General features: G+C 49.7%; 10 protein-coding genes across 10 annotated transcripts; 6 read left to right on the top strand and 4 right to left on the bottom strand.

Moving 5' to 3' along the window:
* Nucleotides 1–2,439: 2,439 nt before the first annotated feature.
* F5J12DRAFT_229335 (heterokaryon incompatibility protein-domain-containing protein) lies at nt 2,440–5,476 on the top strand. Its single transcript, XM_051738492.1, has 7 exons — nt 2,440–2,547; nt 2,608–4,357; nt 4,416–4,526; nt 4,578–4,950; nt 5,009–5,135; nt 5,198–5,316; nt 5,370–5,476. Exons 2-6 carry the CDS (start codon nt 2,612–2,614, stop codon nt 5,268–5,270), a joined length of 2,430 nt encoding a protein of 809 aa, XP_051598532.1. The 5' UTR covers nt 2,440–2,547; nt 2,608–2,611; the 3' UTR covers nt 5,271–5,316; nt 5,370–5,476.
* A 1,948-nt stretch (nt 5,477–7,424) lies between these two features.
* Nucleotides 7,425–8,024, top strand: F5J12DRAFT_842508 (uncharacterized protein). The gene is made up of 4 exons (XM_051746166.1): nt 7,425–7,498; nt 7,555–7,657; nt 7,711–7,824; nt 7,878–8,024. Exons 1-4 carry the CDS (start codon nt 7,453–7,455, stop codon nt 7,894–7,896), a joined length of 282 nt encoding a protein of 93 aa, XP_051598531.1. The 5' UTR covers nt 7,425–7,452; the 3' UTR covers nt 7,897–8,024.
* A 29-nt stretch (nt 8,025–8,053) lies between these two features.
* On the top strand, nt 8,054–11,570 carry F5J12DRAFT_842503 (Pkinase-domain-containing protein). The gene is made up of 7 exons (XM_051746165.1): nt 8,054–8,612; nt 8,690–8,938; nt 8,996–10,170; nt 10,223–10,505; nt 10,557–10,656; nt 10,711–11,045; nt 11,108–11,570. The coding sequence occupies exons 1-7, from the start codon at nt 8,283–8,285 to the stop codon at nt 11,189–11,191; spliced, it is 2,556 nt and encodes an 851-aa protein (XP_051598530.1). The 5' UTR covers nt 8,054–8,282; the 3' UTR covers nt 11,192–11,570.
* On the bottom strand, nt 11,571–13,680 carry F5J12DRAFT_842495 (uncharacterized protein; the record flags this gene model as incomplete). The annotated part of the gene is made up of 7 exons (XM_051746164.1): nt 11,571–11,622; nt 11,679–12,135; nt 12,196–12,600; nt 12,661–12,865; nt 12,914–13,026; nt 13,080–13,286; nt 13,351–13,680. The coding sequence occupies 6 exons, from the start codon at nt 13,678–13,680 to the stop codon at nt 11,983–11,985; spliced, it is 1,413 nt and encodes a 470-aa protein (XP_051598529.1). The 3' UTR covers nt 11,571–11,622; nt 11,679–11,982.
* Nucleotides 13,681–13,786: 106 nt separating this feature from the next.
* F5J12DRAFT_229200 (uncharacterized protein) lies at nt 13,787–14,636 on the top strand. Its single transcript, XM_051738491.1, has 2 exons — nt 13,787–14,071; nt 14,127–14,636. Exons 1-2 carry the CDS (start codon nt 14,013–14,015, stop codon nt 14,530–14,532), a joined length of 465 nt encoding a protein of 154 aa, XP_051598528.1. The 5' UTR covers nt 13,787–14,012; the 3' UTR covers nt 14,533–14,636.
* Nucleotides 14,637–15,202: 566 nt separating this feature from the next.
* On the top strand, nt 15,203–16,619 carry F5J12DRAFT_842481 (uncharacterized protein; the record flags this gene model as incomplete). Its single annotated transcript, XM_051746163.1, has 3 exons — nt 15,203–15,841; nt 15,900–15,973; nt 16,026–16,619. Coding segments are annotated over exons 1-3 (824 nt in total), but the record flags the coding sequence as incomplete, so codon positions are not given.
* A 23-nt stretch (nt 16,620–16,642) lies between these two features.
* Nucleotides 16,643–17,808, bottom strand: F5J12DRAFT_744525 (uncharacterized protein). The gene is made up of 4 exons (XM_051742064.1): nt 17,780–17,808; nt 17,642–17,725; nt 17,383–17,565; nt 16,643–17,325 (listed from the first exon to the last, which is right to left on the bottom strand). The coding sequence occupies exons 3-4, from the start codon at nt 17,494–17,496 to the stop codon at nt 17,038–17,040; spliced, it is 402 nt and encodes a 133-aa protein (XP_051598525.1). The 5' UTR covers nt 17,497–17,565; nt 17,642–17,725; nt 17,780–17,808; the 3' UTR covers nt 16,643–17,037.
* F5J12DRAFT_723170 (uncharacterized protein) lies at nt 16,683–16,886 on the bottom strand (the record flags this gene model as incomplete). The annotated part of the gene is made up of 1 exon (XM_051741435.1): nt 16,683–16,886. A coding segment is annotated over one exon (204 nt), but the record flags the coding sequence as incomplete, so codon positions are not given.
* F5J12DRAFT_928278 (Alpha/Beta hydrolase protein) lies at nt 17,598–18,575 on the top strand (the record flags this gene model as incomplete). The annotated part of the gene is made up of 5 exons (XM_051749437.1): nt 17,598–17,661; nt 17,692–17,799; nt 17,879–18,066; nt 18,088–18,216; nt 18,306–18,575. The coding sequence occupies 5 exons, from the start codon at nt 17,598–17,600 to the stop codon at nt 18,573–18,575; spliced, it is 759 nt and encodes a 252-aa protein (XP_051598524.1).
* A 2,258-nt stretch (nt 18,576–20,833) lies between these two features.
* F5J12DRAFT_949015 (heterokaryon incompatibility protein-domain-containing protein) lies at nt 20,834–22,663 on the bottom strand (the record flags this gene model as incomplete). Its single annotated transcript, XM_051749777.1, is given in 3 exon segments — nt 20,834–21,108; nt 21,169–22,257; nt 22,270–22,663. Coding segments are annotated over 3 exon segments (1,614 nt in total), but the record flags the coding sequence as incomplete, so codon positions are not given.
* Nucleotides 22,664–23,195: the final 532 nt, after the last annotated feature.

Genomic DNA, 23,195 nt, shown 5'->3' with positions numbered 1-23,195 from the left:
CGTTCCGCTTGGTATAGCCATGCTCGTCCGACTCATTCGCGAGCAGCGGGGTGCTATTCAAGTGTTGGTTGATGAAGGTGTAGACGCGAAGAAGCCTTCGATACGTCGTTGCTATGGTCACCTGCATTCAGCGGATGCGGACTTGGCCTGTACTTTATACCCCGTGGAAGGATTCTCCAAAGAAAGTGGCGTGTTAGCCATCGCACTGACAAAAACAAAACCAGCATACGGCGATCGATGTATGTACTCAACCTGACAAAATTCAAACACTAAACTGGGAATATACGATCAGTCAGCATAGAACTGTCCTTAGCGAGCTAGTCCTGGGCACTATCGTCTACTCCGCTAGTAAACTAGTAAGTGAAGCTCAAAAGATAAATGTGCAGGCAGATTTGCCCGTGGAGTGTGGGTCTTGAGTTCGTGAACGGGGAGGGGACAGGAGCGATTTCAGTCAATATGACAATGTGGTAGTCATGAGATTGTGGATTTGCTACACAGTATAAGCTTCCACGACCGGTGTTGTTGAGATGAGGATATCACTGCAAAGTAGCGTGCATAGCTTACGTCCACTTTGTGCTTTCGTCAATACACCTTCGAGGAGTTTCGAGGACCTAGGTGGTGAGTTGGAAGCATAAGGTCAAAAGGACCGAACGGCGGGAAAAAAAGGGGGAGAACGTCAGCGATATCTCACGTCACCGGTGATAGAATTAAAGAGGACGAGAAAACACGATATTTACCCCTTGCCTATCCTTGGCTCTTTGCTCGCCTCACCACACCTCACCCGGCTCTCCCGATCTCGTATCGTCTCGTTCACCTCGTCTAACTTTTGTTCCACACACGCCAGCGCATTCCCCTGTCGACTCTCATTCCTTATGGTCTGTGAGAACAGACCATGTCAGTCGTAGTACCGAAGACAGGTCGGGCATTGGTGCGGGTGGGTCTATATATTGCAGAACTTGTTGGGTGCGAAGAGGATACCGAGTTAGACATTGCACTACGAATCGTTTTTCCACGGGAAGGTAACTGGATAAATCGAGCTACCTAGCTGACAGGTCTTCCCGGAGGTGCTACGGAGGACGGACGATTAGGAAGAGGTAGACCAGCAAGAAATAAATGACTGAACCTGCAGTCGAGCGCACGACTCGAGTCATGATTGGCATCCCCAAGCGATTGCAACGCTTTCCCGGCATTGGCTTGGTTGGCCAGTAGTCTTATGATCAGTTCGTCAACGTGTTCGCCCTTGTTATCTGGCAACACAACAAATTAGATGCACTCGCATATGAGGTATGCATGTTTCTAACAAGTTTCCTCCGTGGTCTACACAGAGTCAGAATTCTCGCTGTCGCGCTTCCAGAGCAGACAGGAATGCCTGGAAGATGTGGGGTGAGCCGGGAGTCAGTCATATCCAGAAGAACGCACTGCGTTCGAAAGAAGATATCTTCGATATTGGGAAATATGACCGACGTCGAGTCTTCTCCAAGCGTGTCCACCAGACGCGAGTAAAAGAGCTCTCAACATCGAAGTCGACGATTCAGGTAGAATCTCATTGGGTCCAGACTCACCTCCACAATAAGTTGGAGATCTTACACGTGATCCGCCTCCGTTGAGATGAATTCGAATATCGCTTCCTGTTGTTTCCATTCTACTGCTGGTATCTCTCGGAACGCAGTCCGGTCGACCAGGCTCGCCCCATGTCGGCATCCCAGATGGATAGGTCAAGTAGGCCAGGTCAATTACGATATGTAATCTCCTTACTCTCGTTTCGCTTCATCTCTCTGCTTTTCCAAGTCGGAAGGTGGGAGCGATTCATATGTAGGTTCAATAGGAGCAATGGGGCTAAGCATGTTCCTGGAGTCTCCACATGTGTGGTATGATCGAAAGAGTCACCATAACTTCTTTCTACTTAGTTGTGGACGTAGTCTCGCAGAGACGTCACCGACATGAAATATGGGTCCTTCGTGGCTGTCGCGTGTTACAAAGGGAGATTCCGAAGCCGCGAGAGGAGAGACCTCGCTTACATAGTGGGGACACGTGGGGTTACTCCGGGCCATTGAACAAGAGCATGATTGTAACTGCGACGATGAAAAGACTGCCTGGGTAGAGTGGCAGTTATCGGGACTCGTCTTGGGAGCTGCTGACTTCGTCACTCTGGACCACTGGTGTCCGTGCTGCCGAGCACGCTCACCCTGAGGATTTCCAAAATCCTGCAAGAAGGCAGGTTTTTGAAAGATGGCACAAGCAACGTCAAGCCACTGCATGGAGCATGAAGGAGTGTCTGAATATGTTCTTTTGGTTTGTTTCTGACAGCGACTGAAATTGGAACTCATAGGGCCAGGGCTGAAGCGCTCGCTAACTTCCCATGCACATACTCACGGGTGCACACCTTCGGTCAGTCTGCAACCCGGCGGGAAAGCGAGTGGCTGCATAATTGGCGCCCAAACTTGTGACCTGCAACGATCGTATATCACGTCGTTTCAAGTACTCTGTTCCCAGACACGTAAGGTTCGTAATCTTGGGAACCACCTTGTGGTCTTGGGCATTCAGGCGGTACGTGTGGAGGTCTGTGGGCGTTGGTGCAGCCTCAAGTTTTTGCCGTTTACCCATTAGGAAGATGCGGTTATTAGACGTGAACGCTTTTCTCGACTGGGAAAGGGGCATCCAGCAAGCTGGACTCAAATCCAAGGTCTTGGAACAACTTAATGACAAGACTACGAAATATGTGATACTTTCACATCGCTGGGGAACGGAGGTTGATTACGATGAGATGACTAGACTCATGAAGATGAACGAGCAAGACAAGGACGAGATCAGGCAGCGTGACGGGTACCAGAAGATTATCAAGAGCTGCGAACAGGCCATGAAGGATGGTTACATGTGGTTATGGATTGATACGTGTTGCATTGACAAGCGAAGCAGCACGGAACTCTCAGAGGCGATCAATTCAATGTATCGATGGTACCGCAACTCGCAAATGTGCTACGTGTACCTCAATGACGTCGATGACTCGGTCTTTCCTACTAAACAAGACTCGAGCAAGTTCGGCCTGTACAACGGTTGGCCCGAGTGGTTCTCACGAGGCTGGACACTCCAGGAGCTCATTGCTCCTGGGGAAGTCGAATTTTTCAACAGGAACTGGGTATCCATTGGCACCAAACAGGAGTTGGCATCCACCTTAGAGGACATTACACGTATTCCGCAGAAGGTCTTGAGGGACGAACGGGTATTGAGGAGTACCTACTCTCCGGAGCGTCCTCTTGTCGCTCACATCCTGTCTTGGGCTGCCGACCGGAAGACGACGCGAGAGGAAGATAGAGCGTATTCACTGATGGGTTTATTTGGTGTAAACATGCCCATGCTGTATGGAGAGCGCTCGAAAGCATTTCAGCGTCTACAGCTGGAAATCATCCGCGTATCCAGTGATCACAGCATATTTGCATGGAATCCAAAGGGTCGATTTGACCCGCTTGGCGGTGTTCTAGCAGACGATCCGAGCTGCTTCCGGGGTTGTCACAACATCAAGAATGTGGAACCCAAAGTGTTCTTCAAAGAACTAGAGGCATACGTGCGCCACGATACATTCGACGTGGCTGTAGACTGGCGCATACTTGATCTGTTACGTTGGGGTGCAGAGTCCCCCCAACTTTTCAGATTTGATGTCACCAATCTGGGCATCCAAGTACTCTGGCCTGTTACAGTTGATCCCGACGACCCTCGTTATATCGAAGCCATATTGCCATGTCGTGACCGTTATGGAAACTTGATCACCATCAACATGGAATCCCATGGACTTGGCTACTGGAGGTCTCGGCATCCCGCTACACGGTTTCCGCACGCATACCCAATGTTTACCCCAGTTTATCTTGATTGTTCTCAAGACGATGATGAGAACTTCCACGATCTTAGGCTCCATGACAAGCGTGCCTCATGGAACGGCTTCACCCGCCGTAGCGCCTTTCCGCTTGAAGTAGCAGGCGATACTATCACATTCTCATCAGGAAACACTCTCGTTGTCTTAGTCTACGCCAACAATGATGCCAGATCTCGCTTTGCAGTCGGACTTGGATACTACCTCGGTAATATATGGGCACGCGTTGTCTGTGATGAATGCCCTGCGGAGCAAGAGGTCTGGTCATTGTGGGCAGACTTTGCTGAGAAAGTATATGACATGCTGTGGAATACACCCATCGACAAGTCCGACTTTCCCAGCAATTTCGTCACCATTAAGGATGCTCACGTTCCCCGGTCCAATTGGGATGCCAGGATTGTCTATGGTGGCGACTACATGGACTACACCAGTATGATGATTGACATCGAGCTATGCCCCGGCAGCTGTACTGGACCACGTCAATGCACCTCTGTCAGTACCTTCTCTCACATGCACTTTTATTCGAATCTAACCACTCAGATAACCATAGATAGCCGACGCACTATGGCTGCCGTGGGCATCAAGTAGATTTGGTCTGCATGAGCTGGAATTAGGTGGCCAATCTGTGCGGCTTGACAAGTGTTCTGGTCAAGAGATTGTGGTGAGTCGTAACGCGTATCTCATGGGCTCGTGGCGAGCCTGACATAAACAGCTGGGTGATTATGGCGACTCCTCTACTTGTCACGATTTCAGACGTTGCGGCAACATATTCGAAGATATGCAGCAACATGGTATCGATCCCATGACTTCAATTTATCGTCCAGTCGTCTCTCGCGTATCCAGCTGTAAACTTGTGCCACGTCGAGTGCAGACTCAGCATGATGCTGTAACGTTATCCAATAGGAACTACAATCTGGCGCTGTATCAACCAAAGGGCGTCTCGCTTCCGAAAAACGAAGAATTCGAGCTGCTGCTGAAAGCCTGGTCTACCCGTCTTTCAGGCAAATGTCTTGTCACAACAGTTATTCAATGCTCAGAATTCTGCCACCTTGATCATGAGGGAAGACGGATAGAGGTAGGAGATGGTAGGTTTACTCAATGGATGGTTCTTACTTCTGCTTTGACCTTGTGTGTCTGGCTCAGTATCGAAGGGTGATAATCGGCTCGCAGACCCAGATATCTTCACCACTCTGTGCGTCATTGGAAGACCACTAGCTTGGCATAGAGAACCAGCTTGTACACGGAGAAGGGAGCAGCTCAGTATCATCAGGTGATCCTTTCGCTCAGATCACGTTGCGTAATGTCACTGATCATACCATGTTCGGAACATAGGGAGCACTTTTACGCTTTAACGAATCTGGTATCTACTCCTGTCAGTCAGACGGGGAGCTTTCGGTTTATCTAACTAATCCTATTATCTGCAGCATGACTCTGCAGGAACTGAGTCCGCGGTACGTCGAACAGCTGCATACAGCCAACAAGCGCACCCTCATTATGACAGCAGCATAGACAGATGGTGAACGGGGTGGTCGACCTCTCGGCCATGTTCGGTCTAGAGTACCTGAAAAATTATGTATGGGTTGATTGCTTTATCCTCAGCCTGCTGACATTATCGAAATGTAGGTTGGCGAGATAACCTTCTTCGAAAGGCTCCCTTCGACTGTTGGCGAGATAACCTCCTTCATAAGGCTCCCTTCAACTGTGGAAACTCAGCTATGCATCGAGGCTCCTGTAGGCACGGTGGGAGGTCAGCACGTCATACGAAGTGTGTTCACTGCAGACTTACATTACAGCATAGGAAATGATTTACTAACCTACCCATGGTATCCGTCACTGGTCGGTCTGGTGGTGACACGGAATCCATTCAGATACTGACTTGAGACATGGCAGAACCCATACTGTGAAGGTGCGGTACCTCTTTTCCTCAACAAGTGCGAAGCTCTTGGCCGCCGATCGCCTACCGAGAAACGAAAGACGCAGCGTGAGGTGGAGTCTATTTCGCAAACCCTTGGTGTTGGGGTACGTGCTACTGTTTAACCTAAAGGACTTGGGACTGATTCTAGTCACGAAAAGCTGCTCGAATGCATTCGTACCACCCTCCTCGACGCAGCTGAGGGTGAGCAGTAAGTACTTATTTCTCTTCGTATGCTTTCTGCATTCTGGCATTCTTTTTGTATTCTCATTCCAGGAGATCAGATCAAGCAGACCACAGTGATTACGATACGGTTGGTTCCATCCTTTGATGCTCGGTAACCCAGCTCCTGGACATCATAGTCAGGGCAATGTTCATTCCACGGTACTAGAGCTGCATGCGCTCCAAGTGAAACTCGAAGCAACAGAAGACGAAGATGAACAGCGAGCGCTGGAGGAGGATATAACTGGAAAGGTAAGTTTGTCCTTCAGATCATGACTTCTTGAAGCTGACTGTTCGTTCATTACAGATTCTGTGGTTCTATTGGTGTGGAATTCGTTCAGAAGTGAACCAACTACTACCAAAGGCAAGCGAACTCTTGTCCCCGTGAATGTTACTTCACTTAGTTCAGGTCGTGAGATACATTCGGATGGCACAGTCTCGCAATGGCCGTCCCTGTACCTTGGGTTTCCGGTCGATTGTAGAAATTATTGAGGGACCCCGACGCATGGACCTGGACGACGATGTAGCTCACTTGCAGCGGTAAGCGAGGTACTGTGTCGATATGAGTTGCTGAATATACATCGTTCGTTCTAGGATTATGTTTGATGCGGGTGCAGGCATATCGAGGTACGACTTATGGCTTGCTGTCCGGGCTGCAGAACATGTTAGATTGTAAGAATTCTGGGCACCCAAGAGAGTGCTTCGAGTGCAAGCCTCGAAGTGTCAATTGTGCAGGAAACACTAGACACCGGAAGTGAAACACTTTGATAAGGATCATGACGTTGCTGGCAGGGTCACGTAGTCAGCATGCAACCTCTCATGCAATACCAAGCAAGGTCATCATATTTTTTTTTATGCTGACATTGCTGAGCACTCGAAACTCTAACTGTAATCTCTTCTCCTCCATCTTATACGATCCTTCGTGGTGTCATCTTCACACGTATGATCTCGATAGCTTATTAATAGGGATTGTCCGTGTTAAATTCAGAAGACATATATCATCCCAGAAGTTCTATCTCGTTCTGTTCCGCCACGTCCACTATCGTAGCTGGGAACCTAAGGCTGCCAGGTGTAAAGACTTGTGCGTTGTCTGCTGCGCATATGTAAGTTGTACTCAATGGCACTGCCTACTTCTCGTAGTTGCAATATATGCAAGCACTCCTGTTAGACTACGTCTTTCTCTAGCCATACATGGCCTCCTGTGACATGACGCACTGGGGTTATCTCTCGTGAAACTACTTCTGCCCGCTCTTTCCCACCGTACTCGTTTCGGATCCGTCACGCTGTGATGGGGTCCTGACTCAGCCGTGACCGCACCGTCTGTTTTACTTCTCTACTCGTGTTTGTACTTGTAGCGTCCAGGAGCGCCCGTTTTGGTATATCATATATTACTTAAGCACTAGACAAAATGTGCCCGAGGTCTCATTCCTAATACGCTGTCATATTAGCACATATGCAACCATCCTTGATTGTGAGGTCTGGAAGGTCCGCTTGGAAGGGTGAGTGCATGGGAGTGACATTCCGTCCTTTATTCAAGTTTTTCTACTTCCCCCAGGTCCGTACTTCGTCGCTTTTCCAAACTTGAAGCAGGCCTTGGAGGACCACGTTCCGATAAGAACGCAGGAACGTTCGTGCACCATCCTTCCTAATTTCGTCGGGTGAGGGCAGACGTCATTTTGAGAGGGTCATGCTGAATGTTGGCCGGGTACAGAATTCGTTTCATGGTCCATAATGGTAAAGACTACATTCCTGTCACTGTCACCCAGGACATGGTGGGTCATAAACTGGGTGAGTTTGCTCATACGAAGAAGCGGTTCGTCTATCGGTATGTGATTCCCTGCCATACTTCACCTTGACAAAAATTGACGTCGGGTACAGCATGACGAAGAACAGATGATCCCTCTTATCTATGGAGCTGGAATTTACTTGCGGTTGTGGTAGCAAGACGTAGGGTATTCAGCCGTACGTAGTGTAATGTTTTCGTGGAATAGCATCGCCGTAGTGGCGGGTAGATCCGAAAGCGGAAGAAGGTCCTGAGCGTGAAACTGGGGGGACGACGACGACGCCTCATAGCATTATTATTATCAGCCATCTCACAACCACACCCAACTCATACCGCGTTGCCGCTCCTGCGGACGACGTCGACGATCGTATTACGACGGCTAATCACCACCAGGGCTCCACATCTGCCTCGTTGCCAGCAGCTTTGCCTTTTCCTCGCCACTAGCTCATACCCGACGACGACAGTTCCCTCAATTCTTGCTCTTATTTCAACTATCGATAATGGCCTTCAGTCAAATCACTGCAACCAATCTAACTCCTTCCAGACCCGCTCCCCAGGCACCTGTACGACGAACAACCGATACCACGCCTTCTTATAATCATACCTTACAGAACACTGGTTACAGTGCCACCTTCTCATCCGGCTCCTCTTATTCTCCAGACTATACTGGTATCGGGGGCTCCCCTCTTCGGCATCCAGACAGCACTCTCTGTTCCAATGTGATTCGGTACGGGATGGTCAGCTTGAAGGAGGAGGGCTTCGCCAGCTTCATGTTTCTGAGAAAATGGCTCCTGCTCAGGGAAGAGACGTTATCGATACATAAAAACGAGGTGAGCGATGTCTACAGGATATCTCTGTGTTCAGCTGCGCCCTCGGGCGAGTACCAACTGATCGGCTATCGTCCTAGTCTGCACCTCAGCAGAGCGTAATCCCACTCAAGGATATCACGAACATCGAACGAGTCGACTTGAAGCCGTACTGTCTACTGCTCGAAACAAAAGATAAACGATATCATCTGTCTCTTAAGAACGACGAAGAGCTTTACGGTTGGCAAGACGATATCTATTCTCGCTCTCCGTTGATGGGCGTGAGCAACCCAACCAACTTCGTACACAAAGTACACGTTGGCTTTGATCCAATCACCGGGGCCTTTACCGTGCGTTACGACAGTTTTGTTGTCCGAAGATTCAGTTGACGGAACTCTCCGGAACAGGGTATGCCTGAGCAATGGAGCAAACTGCTCACGAAATCCGCTATCACTCGGGAGGACTATGCAAAGGATCCCCAGGCTGTCCTCGATGTACTTGAGTTCTATACTGACCACCAGAAGCGTGAGCTGGAAGAAATGGGCATGGGCATGCCTCCCGTCACGCGTTCCCTATCGGGTAATTCAGTCGGCACACTCTCACCGTACACCGCGGATGGCCCCTCCGCACCCCCACGGTTTAACGCCGGCACCGGCCTTGGCGGGACTACCCTTGCGAAACTGGACACTCGGCCTCCCGCAATGAAACGCCAGGACTCCGCGCCGGCGGAAATGAGTGCCCCTCCGGCCCCCTCCCAGAATGGCTTCGCTTCCACCGCACTTGCTGCCGCTAGGGCCGCGGAGCTCGTGAACAGCTCCCATACCCAACACACGAGCTCGTTGTCATCAAGTCAGGGAGGCAGTGCACGTCCGCCAATCCCAGCGATACTCCAGGGATCAAACCCCTTACAAGCTACGCGCCCCGCACCCCCTCGCCCACTTCTGACAGCTACGCGCCCCGCACCAGCCGCACCGAAGCCAGTGGTGCCCGCTCACACGCCCTCCTCAGTGGACTTACGTGCACGGGCCCAGGCTCGCAATGTCCCTGAGCAGGGTGCACCAAAGCCTTCTTTGGACAAAGCGCCAACTGTCGACGCTCTCGCCCAAAAAGAGCGCGAGCAGAGAGAGCAACGAAGGCGCGAGGAACGGGAGAGGGAAAGAGAGAAAGAACGGGAGCGGGAGAAGGAGAAGGAGCGAGAACGCGAGAGACAGCTAAAGGAACAAGGCGATGGACAACAGCAAAGACCTGCTTTACCACCTGCCAAAACTTCACCGGCTGGTTCTCAGCCCGCCACACACCCCGCCGCCGGGCCTGCAGGTGCAACTGTTGGCCCGCCACCCGTGAAACCACTGCAACCCATTAAGAAGAAGGATGTTCCCACACCTGAGGTCACTGTCACTGCTACGGAAGGCGAGGACCCCGCCGTCGCGGAGGCTGCGCGGAAGCTGAATGAGAAGCCCAAGGAGAAAGAGAAGCGCATAAGCACGATGACAGAAGCCCAGATTATGGAGAAACTCCGGTCCGTCGTTTCGGAGGACGACCCGAAGACACTGTACAGTAAGATCAAGAAAGTCGGACAAGGGTAAGTCGTGACTACATCTCTGGTCCAGCGATTGTTCACCGTTCTTCAACAGGGCATCTGGTCATGTCTACGTTGCCAAAACACTGGCAAACGGAAAGAAAGTCGCTATCAAGGAAATGGATCTCTCTCACCAGCCACGGAAGGAACTTATCGTAAACGAGATTCTCGTCATGAAGGAGTCGCAACACCCCAATATTGTCAACTTCCTCGATGCTTACCTTGTCAAGAATACGGAACTTTGGGTTGTTATGGAGTTCATGGAAGGAGGTGCCCTCACTGATGTCATAGAAAACAACACGCTAGAAGAAGATCAGATCTCGAGTATATGCTTGGAGGTAAAGCTGGTTCTGGTACAATGCAATATCCACCCTAACCCCCTCGTACAGACTTGCCAGGGCCTGTGTCATCTACACAGTCAATCCATCATTCACCGCGATATTAAATCCGATAACGTATTGCTGGATGCCCAGGGTCGGGTCAAGATCAGTATGCATTTCAAGTCTTTTTCATAACGGTGGCTGATGTAATATCGATCTTCAGCCGACTTCGGTTTTTGCGCCAAGCTCACCGACCAAAAGTCTAAACGTGCTACCATGGTGGGCACCCCTTACTGGATGGCACCCGAAGTTGTCAAACAGAAAGAGTACGGTGCTAAAGTTGACATTTGGTCGCTTGGTATTATGGCCATCGAGATGATTGAAAACGAACCGCCATATCTGGACGAAGAGCCGTTGAAGGCGCTCTACTTGATCGCTACAAACGGGACGCCGACGCTCAAAAAGCCGGAAGCATTAAGCAAAGAACTGAAGAGCTTCCTTAGCGTGTGTCTTTGCGTCGACGTACGGAGCCGGGCCAATTCGAGCGAGTTGTTAAATGTCAGTCGTTTACTTGTGATCATCGGTAGAAGTCCCTGGTTCTGATACGTTATCTGCTGTAGCACGAGTTTATGAAGAAGGCCTGCGCACCGTCCGGTCTAGCGTCTCTGTTACGATTTAAGACAAAGCCGCAAGCAGCATCGTGATAGGTTACCCCTCTCTCGATTCGATTGATTCGATTCTCTTGCAATGTAATCTATTTTCTCCCCTGACCTGACCCATGTGGTATCTTTTTTTCTTTCTCCTTGTAATACACCCTTATCTTCCGCACGCTGGGCAGCACTACAACGAACTGGTTTCCTCTAGCCGATACATAACTACCACGCCCGTCCGTCTTCCCTGTTTGTCAGGACAGTCTATGGATGTTGGATGTGACTACGATACTGGTTCCCGTTTTTCGCAACCCACCTCCGCACTTCTTTTCTTTTCTTTTCTTTTTGGTTTTTTCAATCATTCATGTTGATATTTCTCCTTAGTTGCCTAGCAATGAAATTGTTGTAATAACCTTGAGATTTACATAAAGGCCGCCATATATAAGTGGCGAGCTAGAACATAGAATTTTGAATGAGAACAAGCCCTGAATTCAATTGATCATGAGAGATTCGTATGATAGAAACTCAAACAAGTACCTACATAAACACATTTGTACAGACGGAAAGACGTGTTACGATAAAAGTGGGCCATAACGACATACACCAAAAGAGACCATAAGTTTCTTGCATACATATAAGTAACTACATACACGATAATGTGAAAGGCATGGATGGAATCAACATGGACTTTCAGATATAGACCCCTAATTGACGTGCAGAAAGGATGAGACATCGTGCCGGTCGTGGTCAGAGAAGTTTCTATGGATGAATGGATGCATATGATGTTGAATGCTGAGGGCGAAAAAAAATGGGGTTGTATAAAGAAACAAGTGGAAAAGGTTCGTTCAGAACCTTCCAGCGGCCAAGATGCGGTAGAGAGTGTTGGCTTCCTCGAACCTAGCGTTACGCAGTGTAAAATGGATCATTTCGGTGGTGTCCGCGTCCGACGTCGTGTCCACGACAGACAGCCGGATGAGAGATGCGTAAAAGCGGCAGAACTAAACATCGAAATCAGAATGTTTCCGAGCCAAGGTCAGGTTGGTGTCGTATGGTCTCACATTTTGAACACCCTTCGCGAACCGATCATCGCTGATGAGTCCTTCGCGCTCTTCGCGTTCGGCATTTTCGAGCCATTTTATACTCTCGTGGATGAAACGACCGAGTACTTCCGTATAGATTACGTCAGCGACGGTCGTCTTCCCACCAGTAGAGGAGTCAATCAAGATCGTCGTATCCTGCAGAAGTCGGACCAGCAGGTCAAAGGAAGGCAAAGTGGGAGGAAGTTGCTTTAAAGCGTCTATGTATGCAGAAGGGCCATGAGGCTGGGCATTAAGCGGGTTGGATGTCAGCAATGCCAAAACAAGTTGATAGGCTATGTTAGGATTATGAGCGACAATAGGAGGCAGGTCCATGGATGTGATCACAGGGGGTGACGTCAAACTGGGTATCAAGGGGGTCAGGATCTGCAGGTACGGATTATGAATTATAATTTGCACGTGTATTGATGGCGTGAAAAAGGTTACCCTTTGTTCCGTGAGGGTAAGTGTCCGATCACGAGCAGCTAAAAGTAGCTTCATTCCGTGGGCAATGCGTTCATTCTGTTCGTCTTCCTCAGGAGAGACATGTAACTCGGCGTTTACGGTCAATGATTGGCCCGCAGAAGAGCCCTTAAGATCAAGAATCCGGGCTTCTTGGGTGGTACCCTGTTGGGGAAGATCGGAAATACCCCTGGAGAAAATCAAATGTCGCTACCCGGATATGACTAGTACTACATACGCTTCAGTTAGATTTGAGTCCAAAGAGCTTTCCTCTTCCAAAAAGAGATTGGACGCTCTAAGTTCAGGAAGCAGCGGAGACCTGGTCAACGTGCTAGGAGAATAAGGTCCGATCTGATGGTTGGTCAGCGCCTTCCAGAATGGTAACGTAGCAAGAATATCAATACATCATTTCCATCGCCTTTCAAGATTTTCCAAAGGACCCAAACCAATTGTTCATTCTCACTAAAACCACCCTCGGTGGCAACTTGGGTAGCGTGACCTCTCTCCTTGACGAACGTGGCATACAGAGCGGACTTGAAAGGGTTGAGTGAAATCGGGTAAGGAGCGTACATAGAATACAAAATAAACGAGACCAAAATCCGTTGAGCGAGCTGCGAACGAAGCGGGGAGGTAGATATATCAAGAAGCGAACCACAAGCGAGAACATGGCTTTACCTCGACGGAAGAATTGAGAAGGGGAAGTAATGCATCGAGGGCCAGCTGAAACCGAGCAGTTGGCTGGACAAGTTGCGAGAATGCCTGGGCCGCGGTCGAGCATGGAAGGGTGTACGCCCGAACGAGGAGATGTGCGACCGACGCACGGACAGGATCCCCTGAGTTGATCTGACTCGGAAAGGTGGGTGATAAGATATTACTTGTGGCAGAAGACTTTGGGAAGAACCGTGAGCCGGCCATCGCTGGCGTGACTGGAACACCCCTGCCAGAAGTTGCTGTCGTAGTCGTTGTCAGCGATGGCGACGGCGACGAGGAATTCGTCCAACTCATCGTCCATAACCTCTCCCAGCACACCTTCCAAGAACAGACAGCCGTTTGTTGGTGTTTGTTTGGATACTCCAAGCGGGCCGCGCGGCAGACGCAACCAATCCCACTGCCTACAAGCCATCATTGATTTTCACACTATAGTTGTGCATTATTAACGGAGCCAGCCACCAGCGTCTGAGTGGGTAAGGTTAACGTCCCAGATTAAATCCACTCCAATGACCCCCATCGCACAGAATATCAGTGTCAGGGCACTCAGTCAGGGTGGCAAGGTCAGGGGTTCCAGCTTCTACCGACTACACAATGCCTCACAGCATCCCTAGTACCTCATCTATTACATGGTTACTGTTGCCGCTATCGCTATCGTCGTTGTGATTTTTCTGCTTATACTATGGAGGTAAGCAAACGACCACCATCACCCCGGCCACCTCTCATTAACCCTTCGAAACTAGATTCTATATCCTCCGCAGAATTAATCGTTCTTCTCCTAGTCTCATCCCTCCTCTCCGGAATTCCGGTTCCCAATCATGGGAACGAACTCGTGGCTCCTCCTACCAACCATACAGAGTTCCCATGGTCCCCCCGATCGATGACGCACACCGTCCGAACCGCCAGGTCCGAGCCGCTGATACAGATGCCGGTGGACGCCGACTCAGTTCCCTAGGAGCCTCTGGCCCAAATAGAAAGGACGAACTTCCAGCTTACGACAAGTCTGGAGGTCCACCAAGATATCTACAACCCTTGTACCAGGGGTCCCAGGAACTACCGTATAATATGCCACCACTGCATACCGTTCCAGAGGGTGGTGCAGATAACTCTCAGAACAGAGGTATGCTTGCTTGTTTTCTACTTCGTTGATGCACGTGTACAACAACATGTTCACACAATGCATTAGACCGTGACGTACTGAAGTCACCTCCACCGGCGTATCTTGACCCACGCAGTTGAGACATCTGGCTAAGTTGTTCTGTTACATACTATCAGGTTTCTTGTTTTTTGTTTCTTCAGTTTGTACCACGTAACCACATCTGTCAATTACTGTCGACAGTCGTATCATCTACATGTCTTACTTTGGATGTTGTATGCCAGCTCGTGTATTAAATTTTGTGCAGAACACAAAACTGACGATGGACAGGCCGTCTCTATTTACCTCAAGTGGAGGTGCGCTGCGGTGCCAGGGACAACAGGAGCCGCTGCACAGTGTCCGCAGTCGACTGACTTGGTGACATAGCTCACAGCCACCCAAGTTGATAGACTCGTCAGTACCTGAAAGCCCGCTCCATATGAACGCCTCTGACTGTCTAAGACTCTGCGTTGTTCCGACAGAACTCTCACTGAACCCTTCGGTAAAGAACATTCGGCGAGCGGCGGATGCTAATTGAAGCAGACTGGATAGTCAACAAGTACCCTCATTAATGAACACGGACAGTAATGGGGCAGTGCCTACTGTGTTTTTAGCTGAACCACAGGAGCGTGATATGTAAGGAAACCAAAGCCCACTGTTGCCGTTTCCGAAGTGTCCAGGCAATGGCAATGCTACTTCTATAGATCGTAAGTGTTGCTAAGAGGTGCACCGTACCTAAGTTTTGGGTGACGCATTAATGATACTCACATATCTTTTTTCCCGTGGCAAGAACGAAAACAATTGGAGGCCAATGGAAGGCTGGATTCGATGGCCACCAGCCCAGATGCTACGTTGCAGATTGGATACGGTTACATGGTGCCTACATATCCAATCTGCAGCATATCTGGTAGGGCAGTTTGCTGTGAAAAAGAGCAGAAGGGACCTGCTTACGCACCTCCACCTTGGTTCCCCTACACCGGTTTGCAGCATGGCACGCCGGCATACCAACCGCAAGGGAGCCAGATTGCCACACCAAATGGCAGCAGTACTGGCATCTACGGCTGTACATACACCGGTCATCTGGACCTAGGTAAGCCGCATGACAACTACATGAACTCGCCCAACTACAGATACTCAAAGAACATATACATTTACCCGGGAAAACCCGGCCCTCCTGTGGTCATTGGTCCACCGGCACCGACCGTAAGGAGAACCTACTTAAGAACATGCTCAACTTCCTTGCGCCCAATTCCAAGGTCAGACTACCCCATGGCTCCCGTCCAGCGACGACTTCGTGCCTCTAGGGCCTTAGCAATGAACATGGCCGGTAAAGTCAAACATGAAACCAGGGGATTTGGAGCTGATGATAACATGTCAACAGCCAGCTGTTGTTGGGGCCTGGCCTTGGATCGTTGGTGGATTAGCCCTAGTATTCGTGCTTTTTGCAGTGCTTTGGTATGTCTTTGGACCACAGCTCCGTGCGCAACTCTAACTGGCTGTGGTGCAGTTGTATAATTCGGAGGAGACGCAGGTCGGCGACTTACTTTGTTGCGGTGAGCAACGCAAACGCCATGGGAAGTGAATCTGGTGGACCTCGGAATTCATCATACATGCGGCCAACGAGAAATCGTGTGCCTGCTATGGTCGGCAGTCCCGGATCTACTAACTGTATTTCCAACGATCCAATGTGCCAAGGTCATTCCGATGGACCACTGCCCAAGGATGATGCAGTGCCGTCGACACCACCCCCAGCGTATCATAATCCATGATACGGCCATTCCTCCGTGTACTTTGACGAAGCGAAGCTAGGAGGTGCATGCCAAAGGACTGAAGCAGATTTAAATCTTCTGGTTACTTCGCACTCGTAAGTTGTCATTCACCACCCAGCCGGGGTGGATATTTATGATTTACTGTACGCATGTAATGTGGTGTAGTCAATAAGGTAGCTACTCGGATGCTCGTTTCATAATCAGTGCTGTGGCTTTCAGGAGGTAGTCCTCGATACATCCCCCAGGTACTGCAAGTGAACTGCATGAACCTGAAATTAGTAGACAGAACCAAAGCAGAAATGATTAGAAGAGAGATCTTAATTTAATATCACGAGTCGCGATCCACCCGTGAAAGGACCGTTCCGTCAAATTCGGTTCTGCGTGAGGGGATTTACTTAGTGCCATCTGAGCCCGTCCGTGACATGCAGTACCACATCCTTGTCTGCCTCGCGCTCCATTTCGTATGGGGTTACAATCTCCTTTATTCGGTCTTCCCACTCATGTTCCTGGTTATGCACAGCTGGTACCCAGTGTGCTTTCAAACATTTCCAGTGAGCGGGAAACCACCCCGAGGGCTCCCAATCAATCAATGTCACCGTGTTTAAATACTAGGGGGTATGATCGCGAGAGTGACCCCACAACGTTTGGTGGAAACTCGGATAGGTCGTGCTGTCGACGAAGGGCCAAGTTCATGTCCGCTTCGTCCGCGTATGACCCGCTGACTCCAGCCTGCTTATCGGCAGGCCAACCCTATGCAAATCTGTCGTCGGAGACAGGCTGACTAGTGACAGAACCGATCAAGGTGCCAACAGGGAGTTTTAGCGCCCTGATTTGCAAGATATAATTATGGAGTTGGACAATGATCCCGAGTCCCGCGCGAGACCGTCGAGGGAAAGCCAGGTCTGGATATCTAGAGACTCTCCAGCAGCCCTTTCCATGAATATAAAGACGGCATCTGGTATCGCAGAGCCTTGCCCCATTCCAAATCCCCGTAGGCAATACGGGTTTGCTTGATGCAAATATAAGGATCCAAGGTTCCTTCGCAATAAATACATCCGCGTTACCTGTCTGTACATATTAGCAGGAACAGCTTACTTTGCCAGATGTAAGAAACCACAGCGGACGTGGGCCATAGAACCGATTTCTCGAAACATAGTTGGATTCTCCGCTAAAAAGCCAAACGCATGCGACGGTTGGTGGACGTTTCATCCTCGGGAATGAAGAATCGAACGACCAGATGGATGGCAAAATTTGGGCGAAATCATTCCAAAAATATCGCTGCAAGCCAACGATCAATAATCCACTGCCTAATGGCTTGTGCTGGCTCATCCAAGACCCCAAGCAGACCACGTACAAGGGAGATAATTGACCCTAGTGCGTGATAACTTCAATCCACAACAACAGCGATCCTTGGTCCCTGTGTTCAGCTTACCCTTTGCTTGAGGCCAACCGCTCAGCTATTGAATCCATCAGACGTGAAACTTTCACGTACGGGTCCTCAGACGTTCACAGGTGTGTTTGATGTTCCCACGTTGTTTGGGAGAGTCTGTTGACAGATATTAGCTGGACGTTTACTACTCCCCGCTACCAGGATCCGACAACGGGCTTCCACCGATCCTTATCTTTCTCTATGGTGGCGGACTAGTTCATGGAGCACGCTCGTCCTCGCCTGCTAACCTCGTACACAACGACCCTTGCGCTTTCTTTGCATCCATTCTGGTCGTGATTCCAGACTATCGTCCCGCTCCTGAGATCACCTTTCCTCGGGGCTCAGAAGATGTGCGCGACACAGTTGAATAGACGATCGGAAGTGTTGCTGAGGGTGACTCAAACCGTGTGTTTCTTCTCGGTCACTCTGCGGGTGGTTTGCACTTGGCCTCTTATTTGCTCCTGCCCTCTCTATTCCTATCTTCTTCTGCATTCGGCTGTGTACGTAGTGTCATACTGATTGGCGTTCCATGCGAGATTTTGTGGTCTCGCCCTCAGTTCTACGCTGTCACGCAAACGTGTTATGAAAGGTTGCGGTAAATCATCCGCTGAGCTTGCTTCGTCGGGCAGATGACTCACACATCCTTTCGCTCCCTCCGACCCGGAATGTCATGGCGGGAAGCGAAACACGTACGATATCGGTTTCGATCCAAACATCTGCTCGGGAATTCAAGAGCAGGGGAAGTACTATCGCGGAATTCGTTCTTGAAGGTCATAAGCATTTGAGTCCCATCTTGGCCCTTAGCTCGGGTAGTGGTGAAGATTGGGGTCACAATATTGTGAGATGGATCATCGGGTAACTTGTCTGCACCGTCGTTTTTGTGGGTTTTATAAACTGATACACTACAGAGGCGTGGACAATGAAACATTAGCTACAATGGACCACAAGCACCAGTTGTACCAGTGTTGTACCCCCTTCGCATGGTTTCAGTGGAAGATAACACGTTATGAAACGTTAGGACCTTGCACGCCCAAGAATTGCACTAATCCCTGTGTATTATCAATTATCCCGTGAATTTATCCTCGCTCAACTATTTTGCTGTTCAGTATCGCATTCTATCTTCCGCTTCGCACAGACAAAGGTGCCACTGGGGGTTTGTAATTAACCAGTCAGAACAAAGCATGCTCGTTGCAAATGTCAATCGTCTGCCTGATCGTGCATAAGTGCGATCACAGCGGCTATGAACTTCTTCCAAAAAATCGTCGGCAGTTCCAAAGGGGTTGAACTTAGGCTGGACTTCATCTTCTCCATCCTCACCATTTCCGCTACCTCGCGCCGCAACACTGTGGTATCGGCATTTTGGCATCACAACTTCCGCTAAGAATGGAATCCATCAAAGGTCAGTTCACAGTGTGAGCAATTTATAGATGGACTACAGATATGCAGTTAATCCTGTAGCAACCTAATACGCATGCGTCGCATGGGTTTGTCCTCAGTCTCATCTACATAGGACTCGCCCAGCCCAGCATGAGAGGTCACTCTTGACTGATCCCCAACTGCGATAATCATGATCCCCGTGTACAAGTTGAACCTACCCAGGAAAAGTCAAAGTCTTCCATTGCCACCGTCCAATGTTTGCTGAACAACTGATGTGGAGGGCGCCTTGGAATTTGTACTCGATGCAGTCTCTTGGGGGCCCATAATGGGGTCACCTCCCAAAACTCTTGACCACCTAGCTTTCTCTGCAGCCCGGGCAGCAAGCCATAATTCATGTCTCAATATGCCTGTGCCTGCATCAAGCATGATCCTAGAACAGCGGGTGTTCAGCCCTCATATTAATGCCATAAACCGATGAAGTGGCTTACTTACCGCTGCAAGTGAGCCATATCGTCAACGAGGTTCACACGTGGGACTCGCCTAACAATATCTGCAATCTCATCCACACCCTGTCGATAGAATACCGATAAAAGGCTATTCGAATTCGTCCGAGTATAGTTCACGGCCTGAACGATGTCAAATGACACGTACGGACAAGAGCGTTGGCTTACCTTTGCCAATAGTTGGTCCACCTCTGAACGGATTCCAAACCAATAGAACCACAGAATCTACAACGAACGAATAATCAACTTCAAGAGATTATAACCTAAAGATATCCTTGCCTTCCCTGTTACGTTCTCCTCCAGCGCTCGCTGTTCATCTTCGTCATCTGCTGCTTGTAGTTTCACTTGGAGCGCATCTATCTCTTGTACCGTGGAACGGACATTAGCCTATCTCCAGCGTGAGGACGTGCGCTACTAAACCTCAAAAAATGGTACTAACGTCGTAAGCAGTGTGGCCTACTTGGCTTATGCCTCTGGAACCAGAACACAAGGGATGCTAGAATGCAGAAAAAATATGTAGAGAGATGACTACTCACTGCCTGTCCTCGGATGCACGGAGGGTAGCACAGATATGTTCAAAAAGCTTTTGTGACTTGAATCAGCCTCAGCCTCACGTGGCTGATAGAATCACTTACCCCAACGCCCAGAATTGTGAAATAGACGTTACTTTGCGCCAAAGTTCTCGCTTTGCGTCGTGAATCAGATTATTCCCTTTGCCAAGAGCTTTCCACTTCTCGACCAAAAGGGGTATCGCCACTTCATGGCGTGGGTTCCGCTCTACAGCGGAATTCTGCCGCGCCTTAGATCGGAGCCTGCATTTGAAAAGATCCCGCGTCACCACCCAACTTCGGAATGATCGTTTTGACGGCTGCTCTGATAAACGATTTTCTATGCTGTCACATAAGTTTTCCGACGAACACGCTTGGCGTGACACGCAACCTCCCGCCGGGCCAGCGGAAGCCTCGCTGCGTAACTGAGTTTCCATCATCGAAGGGAGCCTTTCGAAGACATTATCTCGCCAACCTACAATTCGACAATATGAACAAGCTGAAGTATCGAAACAACGAATACGCACGAAATTTTTCAGGTACTCTAAACCGAACACGGCCGGGTAATGGTATATTATTTCATTTATCATCTGTCTATGCTGCTGTCATCATAAAGGTGGGCTTGTGGATCTCATGCAGTTGTCTCACGCACTGCAGACTGGTCACGAGCTTCGGCTCCCGAAAGGCGATGCTGCAAATAATAAGATGGGTTAGACAAAATTCAGCGTTCGCAGCCTGGCTGATAGGAGCAAGTACCAGATTCGCTAAGGTGTAAAAATGTTCACTACATTTCGAACATATTATCAGTGACATTACACAACACCGCAAATGGATCACCTGATGTTTTTGAATTGCTGCCTTCTCCGGGCACAAGCCGGTTCCCTATGCCACGCTAGTGGTCTTGAAATGATGCGTAGGGGGGTGAAGGTATCTGGTTCTGCGGACCGACTATCGCCCTGCGATGCTGAGTGTGATATACTCAAGGTCAAAACAAAAGCAAGCACCATCCTTTGGGCAAACTCACCACCTTTCAAGCCCCACCGTCTTCCCTCATCATCCACTTCGTAGAAATCTGAGCATTGTATAACTGTTGTCACGAGACGGTTGCCTGCAAGACGTGCCGACAAGGCTCTCAGCAGCAGCTCGAATGCTTCGTTGTTCGGAAGCGAGAGACTCTTGGGTTGATACAGGGCCAGATTTTTGCCCATGGCGTTGCGTGACACGGCAGCGTCATCCTGAATCTGCATGCGACGCGGCCGACGTTTGCAACTGGATACACAAGAGACGACTGGGCAGTAAAGTGAATCCGTGGGGTCGATACCGAGTTCCCGCATATCTTCGAATATGTTCCCGCGACGTTCGAAAACGAAATGTTCGCCACAATAATCGCCCAGCTGTTTTTCTGAGGCTCGCCACAAGTCTCCATAGCGGTCGCGACATGGCAATACGGCCGTGAGGTAAGAGTCAGAGTCACCGTGGTCAATGGGTACGACTGGCAACGATACTTGGATGCCTAGATTGCTGACATCGAATTTGGAAAGTAGAGGGGAACACACATCACGAAGCAATGATTCGAGTTCGACCCGATTGGCATCCACGTTAAGTCTGTTCTGGCGCAAATATTCCTCTAGTTCATTAACGAACCAACGGGGATCCACTTTTTCGATGTCGCGACAGCCCCGGAAGCAGCTCGGGTCATCTGCAAGAACACTTTTATGCAACTCAAACTGTCCCTTGAGGTTCCATGCAAATATGCTGCAATCGCTCGACGCCGTCCGGATGATTTCTAGTTGTAACCGCTGAAATGCTTTCAAACCCTCTCCGTACAGCATTGGCATATTCACGCCAAATAGTCCCATCAGTGAATACGCTCGATCTTCCATTCGTGTCGTTCTCCGGTCAGCGGCCCAAGACATAATCTGAGCGACGCTTGGACGTTCCCAAGACCTCAAAACCTGTTCGCTCCTCAATACCTTCTCCGGAATTCGCGCAATGCCTTCTAAGGTGGATGTCAGATCCTGTTTGTTCCCTATGGGTACCCAGCTTTTGTTGAAAAATTCGAGTTCCCTCGGAGCAATGAGCTCCTGGAGTGTCCAGCCTCGCGAGAACCACTCTGGTCAGCCACTGGACCTGCAAAACTTGCCAAAATCCGGTTCAGTAGGAAAGGCTGAGTCGTCGACATCGTTGAGGTACACGTAGCACATCTGTGAATTGCGGTACCATCGATACATTGAATTGATTGCTTCTGAGAGTTCTGCACTGCTTCGCTTGTCAATGCAACACGTATCGATCCACAACCATGAGTAACCGTCGTTGTTGGCCTGTTCGCAACTCTTGATGATCTTCTGGTAACCGTCGCGCTGCCTAATTTTGTCCCTCTGTCGTGTCCCCATTACCGCGAGACCAGTCATCTCATCGTAAGTGACTTCAGTTCCCCAGCGATGCGAAAGAATGGCATAGCTTGCCCTGTTATCGTCGAGTTCCTTCAAGACCTCGATTTCGGGGTCCACTCTACGGATATCCTTCTCCCGGTCAAGAACGGCTCTTACATCTAATAACCGCATCTTTCAAAGATTCAAAGGGAGAGCTCGAGGCTGGTCCAACAGGCATAGGTCGTCACACGTACTGCCTAGGTGTCCGAGACTACACGATCGTTCCTCAGCCGGTGAGCTTGATGCGTCTGGAGAAGAACGAACGGGGGGCTTGAAAAGGCTTGAGATAACACACCTCGCAGGGTTTAGGGAAAGGCACACGTGTCGAACATGATGCATGAGGATCAGCTCTTGCTTTATGCGGCAGCCGCAGCAGCAGAACTTAAGTACCGTGCACAGCAGTACTGGACGGGGGCACTCAGTGGGAGGCATTCCAACTGTATTCAGGATGACCACGCCGGTCTGTCTCTTACTTTTCCAGATGTAGGAAATCACAGCGGATGTGGGCGATAGGACTCATTGTTCGAAAAATATTTGAATTCTTCGCCAGAGAGTCAGACGCATGCGACGGGTCAGTGAACGTTTCACCGTGGGAATGAAAAGACTCGAACGACCACCG

This window comes from Pisolithus orientalis (assembly GCF_024613125.1).
Source record: "Pisolithus orientalis strain OTSU chromosome Unknown F5J12scaffold_22, whole genome shotgun sequence".
In the NCBI taxonomy this organism is placed as follows: domain Eukaryota; kingdom Fungi; phylum Basidiomycota; class Agaricomycetes; order Boletales; family Pisolithaceae; genus Pisolithus; species Pisolithus orientalis.
This window is presented reverse-complemented; position numbering and strand designations above follow the sequence as displayed.